Source organism: Cibotium barometz, chromosome 34 (assembly GCF_041138505.1).
Source record: "Cibotium barometz isolate CiBa-2024 chromosome 34, ASM4113850v1, whole genome shotgun sequence".
Classification (NCBI taxonomy): Eukaryota; Viridiplantae; Streptophyta; class Polypodiopsida; order Cyatheales; family Cibotiaceae; genus Cibotium; species Cibotium barometz.
In genome coordinates, this window is record NC_141079.1 from 33,507,197 (window position 1) to 33,519,377 (window position 12,181).

Consider the following 12,181-nt stretch of genomic DNA (forward strand, 5'->3'; position numbering starts at 1 on the left):
AACGTACGTGAAGATATTGTAAGTTGCTGAAACTGTAGGTCCAGGTCGATGAGTTAAGACGATGGGTAACTTCAGATATATTGTAAATAGTCTGTAGATGCGTTGTTTAGACCTGTCTTTACTGCCTTCTCCATGGAGAAGGCAAGGAAGTGATAGAACAGTCTGGAGAGAAATCTAATAATTTCATTCAACTTGTATTTAATGCATATAGGGCAGCGGACTGAGCATGGAGGACAGGCGATTGACTTGGTATTGAAACAAGAACGAAAAATGCAAGTTGAACTGCGTTTATAACAGGTTGATCTCAGGATGGAGCCTGAGGAGGGTTGTATTTGAGAATTTGGTTTAGGAGGTGAAGATGGCTGAGACTTCTTTGAATGGAATGGGCTATCAAAGGATGTCATGGGGTTGGGCCTTTGGTTTGCATTGGCCTCAATGTGACCGTGCAAGAGAAAAATCAAGCAGGTCAAAGCCCCTTGTACTCTCACTCTCAGCGTAGCCTTGGCTTTGATACCAATGTCACGACACGGAAGTTCACAAACACTAGTCTTTGTTATACGAGGAAGTGAGGGTTTTCGTGCTGGAAAAGTTTGTTTTGCTACTGCATAACAAAGTAAGTACTACGTATAGAGTTGATTGAAGATCTTGTGGGGGGTGGAAATAATAGGTCCAGGCCAATGGGAAGTAAACAGAGTGAAACAGCCTGTAGACGGGCTGTTCAGACCTGTGTCTTTATTGTTGAAGTGATTAAGATCTTAAGATCTTGTGGGGGGTTGAAATAATAGGTCCAGGCCAATGGAAAACTTTAGATCTATTGTAAACAGAGTGAAACAGCCTGTAGTCGGGCTGTTCAAACCTGTCTTTATTATTGAAGTGATTAAGATCTTCGTTCCTCTCTTTTGACGACTGAGTGGATGTTATAAACTGCTATAAAGTACGTGCATAAGGTAAGAACTACTAGAACATCATACAACTTGCGTCTTTGATGCATACAGGGCAGGTGACTGAGTATGGAGGGCAGGCTACTGACTCCATGCTGAAAACAGGGTGGAAGATGCATGCAAGCTGGTTTGTGTTCATTTGCAAACTTGTCGAAATGACATGGGCTAGATGGAAGGCAATTTAGGCTCTATGGTGTTCCTTGGCCTTAATGTGACCATGCACGAAAGGATTAAGCAAGGTAAAGTCCCTTGCTCTTACCACAACCTTAGCTATAATACCGATGTTACTATTGAGAAGCTCATGAACACTAGTATTCTTGTGCTCCGACCTACCTCATGTAGAGCTTGATGCTTTGATAGCAGTGTCGGGAAGTGCACGAAAACTGGTCTTGTTGAGCTCTGATAAGAGACAGGTTTAGGCCAAGATTTGGTCCCAACCAACCAAGGGTTCCCACCGAAAAGTGTATCTGCTTATATTGTCGGAAAAGTCGGTCACACTGCTGTACAATCAAGTACCTACTTATATTCTTGCATGAAGACTTCATCTGCTGAAACTTCAAGTCTGGACTGATGGGTAACTGGAGACCTGTTGTTAACAGATTGAGACGGCCTGTGGATTGGCTATTCAGACCTGTCTTTATTACTGAGCTGATTTAGACCTTCCTGTCTCTTTTGATGACCGAGTCAATGTTTTAAGTGCTCCGAATTGCGTGCATAGGGCAAGGTATTACTGGAACAGGGTAGACAGCAATCAGATATTAGCATACAACTTGCGCATTTTATGCATATGGGGCAGGCGACTGAGCTTGGAGGGCAAGCGATCCACTTGATGCTGGAAACAGGCTGGAATATGCAAGCTGATTTGCATTATGGAAAATTTGTGTTTGTCGCCTTTGTGTCAAGCCGACGTACAGGGGTTGAAAATGGGAAGGTTGACATGGTAATGATTTGACAAGCAAGAAAGCGATAACAAGCCAGGCTTTTGATGACTCGAGGGTTGAGAGTAGATGGAAGAAGCTTTGCTATGGGTTGGCAGGGAATGGTCTTCCTTGTTGTGTCCTAGAAATAAACCAGTGACTCCATAAGAGTGACTCTGAGTCATAGTCACAAGAAGCACCGTTTGCTGTGGTTTGGAACGCCAAAACGGCGTTTTCCTTTCACGTGGAACGGCGGAATGGTTGGGAATAGCTGATGACGTAGCATACAACTGGAATGGGTTGTCGTTTTGGGAACGGTGTTTCTGATTCAGAAATGGCCGTTCCATGTGACGGCCTGGCATGCAATTATGTCGGCCTGCGAGTAAAGGTTCGGAAGGTACCTAAAGTATACCTAAGGTTCCAAGGGTACCTAATGCCAAAATATCTTCAAACAGGTACTTGTCCCCTTGATAAGGATTGAATAATTTGAATGAAATAAAAAGGTTTTTAGTCTACTTCTCTATATGCTTCGGCTCCTCCTTGAGATTGAACAGAGACTCAAGCTCCTTTATACTTAAAACTTTACAGGTTGTGCACAGCAGTGATCGTGTGTTCCTCCTCATTATCACTTTCATCTTTGTCTTCAATCATCAATCATTCAATGGCACCTAGAGCTTCAAGCAGCAAGTAGTCCAAGAAGCAATGTACTTGGCCATGGTGGGAAGAGGTGGATTGTGATGTGATATATGCAAGTGGAGTTGCCAAGAAATGGAAGTGCAAGTATTGCAAGTAAGCAAAGACAAGAGGTGCCAATCATGTGCGAGCTCATTTAATGCATGAATCTGGCAATGATGTGGCTTTTTGCCAATTAGTCCTAACAGAGAAGGAGGAGGAGTTACAGGAAAAGCTCGATGCGCAAGTGTTTTGAGTTTCACCTACAAGGCTTGTGGTTGTAAATTTCTTTTTTTTTTTTTTTTTTTGATTCGAGGACTTATGCAGCACAGGTCGGGAGTATTGGCTCTACTTTGGGTAATTATCTTGTATCTTTTGTTGTTTCCATGGCACTACCATCTCGAGGTGGCTAAAGAATTATTCTTGGTTCATTGGATCCTTGGAAGCGAGAATTTGTGGATGTTGCATGGTCAGGATTTACTTTCATGATCACATTTCATTCAATGTGGCAAGATCACTATATTTCCAAGAGATGGTTCGTGCAATTGCTCGATTTAGACCCACATATACTCCTCCATCATTGGAGATTGTGGGTCACTTTTCAAAAAAAGGATAAAGAGACCATTGATGTTACATGTACTGAGGTCGATCATGGTAACGCATAGCAAGGCCATTTTTATACCTTTATGCGGTGAGATTCTTTAGCAATCAATTCAAAGAGTATAGAGAGAAGAGTATAAGAGTGAAGTAGATGACAGTGTATTGGGTCCAAATACCTACTAAAGAGTCCAACACAAGGATGAGGAAGATCGTATGTCGACTGAACGGACTGGTCCATAGACATTCCTACTACTTTCTACATGCTTGCTAATGCCTGACCTAATCTTGGCAGATTCAGGGCTACCAAGTAGTATGTCAATAATTGGGGATACTCTTGAAAAAACTCTTCATAATGCCTGACCTAATCTTGGTAGATTCAGGGCTTCCAAGTAGTATGCCAATAATTGGGGATATTCTTGAAAGAACTCTTCATCCTCGAACTACTTCATGAGTTTCTCGGTCTTTAAACTTTATGTAAAACTGTCTATATTCTTCAATTGGAACCAGGTATATGCTTCCTAAGCTTTAGCAAGGCGCTTCTTAATTGTCTCAATGATTTTCGAGAATGTCTCGGTTATCTTATTGGCCCCCAGAGATGGTGATTCGTGTCTTGTTAAAAGAGGTGAGAATAGATGACCAAATGTTGTTTCGTATGGTGTTTGACCAATACTTGATGAGTATCATTTAGGATTGCGTGTACCAATGGAAGGTATAGTTTCCATTTCGATTATTGGTCATGGCAATATGACTTGAGAACATCGAAGGCCAATTGATTGTATATTTCTGTTTGGCTATCTGTTTGTGGATGAAATGTACTGGACAGTTGCAACTTAGTCTCAAAATTGTCAAACAATGCTCTCCAATAATGGGATGTGAACTTAGGATCTTTGTCTAATGTGATCCTCCGTGACAAATCACCAATGGGGTACCAAAATTGAATGAACAAGTGAGGACACAGCCAAAATCAAACGAACAATCGAGCTATGTCCTCGGTTGTGGCTATCTGCTTGCATGGAATGAGCATGCAAAACTTATTGAATTTGTCCACAATTGTCAAACACTGTGTGTTTCTAGGTGTAGCTGAGGTGGAAAGAGGACCTACGAAGTGCATATTGATGTCGTGAAAAGGTATCTCTGGAATAAGTAAAGGGTGAAGTAACCTTGTCTATTTCGTATCAGGAACTTTCACCTTTTGATATGTTTGATTAGACATGTCGGTAGACATCGCGTCGTATCTTAGGCTAATAGAATGATCTCTCTAGCTTCTCTTAGGTATTGTTTATACTCCAATAAGAGAATCATGGGCATTATGGAGAAGGACTGGATGCTTTTCTTTTAGTACATAGGTAGTTCTTGAAAAACAACCAATCATCTTGTATAATATAATGTCCTGGCCCTCAATTGAGGTCTAATCGATATTGAGTTCGGAACTCTTTTGAATTTAGATAGTGCCTTCATGTTGTCCAAGTCTTTGGCTTGAATTTCTAGCATAGTGGACTTTTGCAATGTTTGGTGCCTTTTTGACTAAGAGCATGGACAACGGGGTTGTTCTTTCTGGGGACATACTTTATCATTTCCCCCAATTGTTGGAACAATTGGCTCCATTTAACATGCCTGTCAGTCCGTTGGACATTGGACATAGTTTGCAACCATTTAAGTGTCTGGTGATCTGTCTTATCTATGGAGTTTCTCTCTTAAAGGAAGTGCTTGCAATGTTTAAGCGCGGTCATCATCCCCGAAAGCTCGTTGCCATATACCGAATAATTCTTTTGGACGTTATTCATCTTGCGGCTATAGTAATCCATTGACCTAATAGCTCCAATGGTAAGGTTATTTGCATTGGTAATCACCTCGAAAGGATCATCCCATGATGGCAACTTCAAGATTGGTGACCTGAAGGCAACTTTCTTCATTGCTTGGAATGCCTCTAAAGTCTTATCCATATATACTCGATTATGGCCATGGGAAATCTATTCTTAATTGTTAGCTTGTTGAGCGTCCTATAATCCACACATAAGCGTGTGGTCTTATCCTTTTTTGGACAAACAGAATGGGAGTGGCAAATGGGAAGGAGGAAGGCCAGATAAATCTAGACCAGAGTAGTTGGGTAAACTGTTGCTCTAGCTCGCTCTATTGTCTTAAAAAGGCAGGGGAACTTGCTAGGAGGCTTTGAACCAGAAACCAACTCTATGCGATGGTCCTCCAGGCTAGTGGGTGAGAGGTCGTCTTGTAGACATAAGAGCATCGAAATATAATGGAAGAAACCATATACGATACAAAAACGCTGCACTGAGCAGAAACGGTCACACATAAGCTTTTACAAGATACTGAGGTGAGGGTGTATGCATTAGTCTAGAGCCAAGATACAAACATAGCACTCAAAAGCCATCCGAAGATTGTCTCAAAACAGTCCCATAACTAGCTCATAATCAGCCCATAAACTGTCTGACCATTATACAGCCTGGTACAGAGCCCAAAACAGCCCCGAGTATCATGCCAAATCAACCTCAAAACTGAGCCATAAATCAGCCCGAGAGGAGTTCTCAAATCAGCCCCAAAAATAGTCCATAGACAGTCTATAAGCCAATCCTAGAAGAGCTCACAAAATTGTCCCAGATTCCTCCAAAAATAGTTCCAGAAAGGAGTCAATCAGCCTTGTCAGGATCTGGGAGAAAGCGACCAGCCATGTGGCTGTCCTGGATTATCAGCTTTATGCTTATCTTGGCTTATACTTCAAGTTTCATCAATTCTCTCTCCTCTCTTGCGTTGGCCGACTACGGTTCTCTCTCTTTTTTTTTATTTTTTGAGTTGGGGTCAAAAGCGAGCACGCTCATTCTAAGACCCGAACAGAGAAATGCTATGCTATCTTGCGCTAGCTAATCAGTAGATTCGGGGCTGTTTCTGTAAGCTGACTTGCTCTATGGCTCCGTGCTGGCCGATTTACTCCATACCCTCTATTGGGCTGTTGACTTCTTCCAAATCTCCCACAGAGCTGGTCAACTTCCTCCTGGATAGCCACATGGCTGGTTGCTTTCTCACAGAGCTTGACAAGGCTGATGGACTCCTTTCTAAGACTGTTTTTGGAGGAATTTGGGACAGTTTTGTGAGCTCTTCGGGGGCTGGTTAATGGACTGTTTATGGATTCTTTTTGAGGCTGATTTGAGAGCTCCTTTGGGGTTGATTTATGGGTCTGTTTTGGGACGGATTTGGCATGAAATTTGGGACTGTTTTGGGCTATGTACCGGGCTGATTATGAGTTGGTTATGGGATTGTTTTGAGACAGTCTTCGGATGGCTTTTGAGTGCTATGTTTGTATGGGCCTAGACTAAGACCTGTGCAAGAGATATGTGCTGATGTTTTGTGGAAATCTGGTGCTGTATGTGTCCGCACCTTGGTATCTTGTAAAAGCTTCTGTGTGAATAAAGTCCTTAGGGGGGCCGGTGATTCCGGCCCAATGTGGTGTTTCTGAATTGTATATGGTGTCTTCCACTGTGTTTCCATGCTCTATGTCTGGTATTTGAACTGTTGGTCAATTATTGTCGTTTAGGGCATCCCCACCGTTGTGACATGTAGCATGATGTTGCTATATTGAGATAAAAGACCAGCCATCAGCTGCTCGACTTTGGGTGCTGTATGGATTGCATTAGATTGAGAACGGAAGGTCAATTGAACACAGTAATCTTATCAATCATGAAAATTGAAAATACACGTAAGCATGCCTGATAAAACAAGATGACAAATCCGCATAGTACACCACACTAGGCGCCATAAGATAGGTTGACTCCCTCCCTACTCCCCCTTTATGGTTAGATTTCCAAAAAGGAGTTTGCTTCCAAATACAACTTCACGGGTGCCCAGGGATTCTCCACTGGCTAGCACCTGTTTTGCTGAAAATCCTCAACATAAAAGGCAGTTCCGGCATCAAGCACATGCAGGAAAACTATGGACGGTCCATAGCACTCCCGCATCAGCTTGGAACAACCTTGTGTCTTCACCCTCCTTCTGTCTGGCTCACAGGGCAAGTCGACCAGCTATGGAAGGCTGTTTACAGCAATCGACTAGCCCTCAGCAACCACAGGAGGATGTGACCAGCAACACACAAACCTGCAAGCTCCCGGTCGGATGTCCATATGGTAACGACGAGCTTGTTCTCTTTTTTTTATCCCTTGTCCAGCATCTGTCAAGGCAAAACCAACCGACAAGCCCTCATGCACCATTGAAAAGCATGCATCCTCCTCAGATCTGTAGTTTTTCTCAATAATAGAGGCTCCCCGTTGAAATAGCTCACTTGTGTGCTTTTTAGGTCCAGAAGGTGACGCCTGCTTGAAGTTAGCCCAAATATTGTCTAGTGTTTGTTCCTTGGCCAATCTTGCCCAGTGTGAATACCTTATAAGTGGTTTGGCCACTTATAAGTGTGTTTGAACTTGCATCCATAATTATTAGTATGTGAAAACATAAAGCTGTAAATTGGGTTTTTGGGGATACTTATCACTTGCAAAACACATGTAGACCACTTGTTAGTCTCAAACAGGTTTGTACACACGTCCATAGGGTGCCCAACCTTGGCCCATGGACAAACACAGGTAGAAAATTTAGGCATTGTCTAGTCCTCCTCTTGTTCATCAACTTCTGGTGGATCTTCCAAAACTGGTTCCATAGAAGATGTTTCCACATAATGCCTCAGTAAACTGACATGAAACGCATTATGTATTTTTCAATTATCGGGCGGTACCAATCTATAAGCCTCTTCATTTATCTTTTGCAAGATCTGGAACGCCCCATAATACTTGTTTGAAAGCTTAGGAAACTTGCCTTCCTTTCCTGGTCGCTTTTAAAAACGTGCTTTCTCAAACTTAAGTAATACCCAATCACCTTCCTTTGAAAATAACCTCTCGTTTGTGTTCGTCGGTTGCCTTTTTCTACTCTGCACGAGATCTATCTGTGGTTGTCAGAACTTGTGCAAACGCAATATCCAAATGTTGGACATACTCATCTGCTGCAAAGATTTCATCTTTTGTTTGTAAGATAGGTGGAAGCACCACCTTGCCATAGACTATCTCAAACAGAGGTTTATTTGTTGAAGAATGCACTGTGTTATTGTATTCAAACTCAATCAATGGCAAATACTTTTCCCAATCAAACTTTTGCTCAGATACATAACAACATGTCATGGCAATATGATTTGAAACATCAAAAACCAGCTAATTGTAGATTTATGTCTGACCGTCTCGAAATGACAATTGAATACTCATATAGCCCAAATGATGTTTGAAAAGCGGTTTTGTGCACAACTTGAGGTACTACTCGAATCTGACGAATAACCAGTCTTCAGACCCTTGCGACTGAAACAAGCAGCTCTCTCAAATTTATTAAGAATATCATCGATTCGAGGAATCGAAAACTTGTTCCTGGTAGTAATCTTGTTAAGGGCCCTGTAATCAACGCACGTTTTGTATGTTCCATCCTTTTTCTGCACAAGTAAAACTGGAGAACAATAAGGTGAAGAACTTGGCCCCTTCTCAAGCAAATCATTCACTTGTCATGATTTTCTCCTGTTGGGCATCACTCATCCTATAAGGAGATCGGTTAGGAGGAGAGCTACCAAGGATTATGTCAATACATCCTCTGGTCTCTCTAGGGGTAACGTCTAGGTAGGGAGTCAACAAAACAATCAGTATACTCATTGAAGAAATCAATCTTATCTTGATCTACGATATTTACAACATCATGCTCAACATTATCACGTACAACATTATCACGTACAAAGACTAAGTAAGACAAGCTGATTTTTTTATTGCTTTGGAAATAGAAATATGGCTTATAATGGTGGGTATGGTACCAAGTAAGAACAAGCTGATTTTTTAATTGCCTTGGGAATAGAAATATGGCTTACAACGGGTATGGTTCTCCCAGTAGTATCCGCATCAATACAAACTTTCCTATCCCTATGAGTAAACATCACGTTCTTTTCTTTGTGCATTATCTTGGGATCCAAATGATAGTGCCAAGGCATCCCAAGTATCACATCACGTCCCGTAAGTGGTGCTATGAGGAAGTCTTCATGATCCTCCAAATATCCTTGTATCTGTATGCGAAGCTTCCCTATGATGGGAGTGAACTTAACTTCCTTGCCCTCAAAGGTAGCATCTGCATGAAAGTCCATGCCCAATTCCTTGGGCTTTAGTCCAAGAGTAGCAGTCATCTGTATGGATATAAAGTTGTCTATTGAGGGCATTATCAAAAAGGAATAAAGTTGTTTGGTCTTTTAACTTGCCTCAAGCTTTGCATATTACATGTGGAAGCTCTGAGAGTCTTCTTTCAGCCCTAAACACCATCTAGAACTTGTTGAAGCAAAAACACAAATAAAAGGGGGAAAGAGAGAGAGAGAGAGAGTTGGAAATTTAGTATTTCATATGGTACAAAAAGGTACATAGCTCCTTGCATCCATGGGCTGCCTTGAAAAGGTAGTAAAATACCTAACAAACTCCCAATACTATAACCCAGCCAACAAGGGGCTGAATGGTTACAACAATGAGCACCTAAGCCTTGCATAGGTTGGAGATTATCTCATGGACTGGCCAACTGCTGGTCGGCCAGCTCTTGGATAAATAAATTACATTAATGATGCAGCTGACAGGAATATTCCTTGTGTCCTTCCACAAGATACTCCACCGTAAATGCTCCAAAATCTGGTTCTGCTATGATCTTTTCTTGTTTATCTTGTTGCCTTCTAAGGGTTAGCCTCTGAGATAAGCATGTACATGTGTCACATGTTCACACGACATTGCATAAGATTCCGCTCTTTGGTTCATGTGCAGTATTACCCTGAACATCGGGTATAACATTCACAATTGGCTTTGCGTCGTGTACATCATTCTTTTTGAGATTCTGGGGGCATTGAGATTTCATGTGATCCTTGCTCCCACATGTGAAACACTTCCCCTTTCTCATGCAATCAAAAATATGCTGTCTGGACATTTTAGGATCATCCTTTTTACCCCTTGGATTCTTTTCTGAGCCCCCTTTTGCATCCTTGGACTCGTTAGGTGTAAACTTTGGTGGCTATCCACCCTTTTTCTGCTCATTTTAAGCTCTGATATTTCCATTGTATGAGCTGAGTTCTTGTCTTTTTGAAGCTACCTTACCATGCAACTCCTCAAAAATAGTGGTTGAGTATCTGAGCTCCTGTAAGGTGTTGTGGGGATACTCTGCAAGGCTCTTCTGAGTGATTCTTTGCAGAATTGACTCAAACTTTCTTTTCTTCTCGTCCTCACTAATCGTCATGAAAGGTGTGTCCTTGAGAAGAATTCGCCAAAACTTTGAGACATAAGAGGAAACGGATTCGCCTTCATCCTTTGTTAGCCAATTCCATTCCTTACGTACGTACATACTTTTCGAAGTTAGGAGGAAGGAACTGATTATAGAATTGCTCTTTGAAAGTCCATGTACAAGCAGCCATCCTGTCCAAAAGCTTTGCCATCCACCAATCACGTGCAGTCTCTTTAAGATGCATATCCACGTCTTAGCATAGATTTCTCGATAAATTCCTCAGTGCAAAAGGCTAGTTCAAATTGCCTTATGAATGCAAGTGCCTTGGTAGTATGATGAGCATCCGGACCTCTAATACATCATCCTTCTCGTCATGTCTACGATGGCGATGGTGCCTAGGTCTAGGGCTGATTTCTCGTGGAGCATCCTCCACTCTGGATAAAACTTTGGGAGTAGGTACATACCTAGAGGGTGGAGATACCACTGACAATGCATGAAGATCTTCTGAATCTCTTAAATGGGCTGAAAATCCCTCATCATCCCCTCGAGCTGCATATCGGTGTACATCATCTCCTCGGGCTGCATGCCTTTTCATATCTGTTGCATGGGCTGCAAGACCCCTCAAAACACTTGCTCGGGTTGCATGCCCACTTACATCACTTGTTCAGGCTGCATGTCCTCTGACATCACTGGTGTGGGCTGCATGCTTTCTCACGTCGTCATCCGAATTCCCTTCACGGGATAGCCTTCGAGGCTGCCGTGTGAAGCCCCACTTGCCCTCATCATTGGAAACAACATCACCGCGGCTTTTTAAATAAGTAACAGCCAACTCTCGAGGTTTGTCAATTCCCATCTGTCGAACAATTGCATCAAAAGTGACCACATCTGCCTTGGCATCAGTGTTTGATTCAATGACCCTCTGTACATCAAGGTCTCTTCGCAAAGCATGGAGCTCTTAAAGCTCAATCATCAATGCATCCATATCCTGCTGATCTTCAGCCCTAGCAGACAATAGTGGATCGTTATTTGCCAAAGCCCCAACATGATCCCTGTCTCTATCCTCTTCCCACATGCGGCGATTACGGGTGATAGAGTCCTCCATAGAATGATTTGACTAGCTGGCCATAATGTATGTTCTAGATTTTTAGAAAGAAAAGAATTTCTAAGCCTCGGAATCGTTTGCTATCAGCTCCCCAACTATGATATTGAATAGACTACAAGGGTGCAACAGTCCCCCTACACACATAGGAGGGCCACGAAGGTAGACCAAAAGTAACCTCTTTCGAGGTGCGACAATAAGACGAGGGCTACCTCAGAATCCCAGCCTACAGATAACGACTCCTTACAGCCATATCCAACATCATATTAGGCACAACTGTGTAGAAAGCCAAGCTCTGATACCGATGTAAACGGAAGGGAAACTGAACACGGAATTCTTATCAATCATGAAAATTGAAAATACACATAAGCATGCCTGATAAAACAAGATGACGTATCTGCATAGTACACCACACTAGGGGCCATAAGATAGGTTGACTCCCCCCCTACTCCCCCTTTATGGTTAGATTTCCAAAAAGGAGTTTGCTTCCAAATACATACAACTTCACGGGTGCCCAGGGATTCTCCACTCGCTAGCACCTATCTCTTCAGTACAATATGAAAGCAAAGCAAATACATATGCAGAGTTTTGCTGAAAATCCTCAGCATAAAAGACACTTCCGGCATCAAGCACATGATGCAGGACAACTATGGACGGCCCATAGCACTCCCGCATCAGCCCGG

General features: G+C 42.4%; 2 protein-coding genes across 8 annotated transcripts in view; both read left to right on the top strand.

Moving 5' to 3' along the window:
• LOC147618940 (putative disease resistance protein RPP1) overlaps positions 1–12,181 on the top strand; it is a 160,958-nt gene that overhangs the window by 122,482 nt on the left and 26,295 nt on the right. The gene's annotated exons all lie outside the window — the stretch shown is intronic.
• Positions 1–12,181, top strand: part of LOC147618945 (disease resistance protein RML1A-like) — a 36,406-nt gene that overhangs the window by 3,954 nt on the left and 20,271 nt on the right. The window contains exons 7-9 of one of the 5 annotated variants that reach the window (XR_015262001.1): positions 996–1,180; positions 1,305–2,313; positions 2,447–2,969. The exons of 2 other annotated variants lie outside the window; for them this stretch is intronic. Coding sequence is in view for 1 of the 3 variants with exons in the window: in XM_086774118.1 (XP_086630244.1) it covers positions 2,447–2,530 (84 nt within the window). In the remaining 2 variants the exon portion in view is untranslated. Of the gene's footprint in view, positions 1–995; positions 2,314–2,446; positions 2,970–12,181 lie in introns of those variants that run through there. 2 more of the 5 variants (XR_015262000.1, XM_086774118.1) reach the window with 2 other exon arrangements.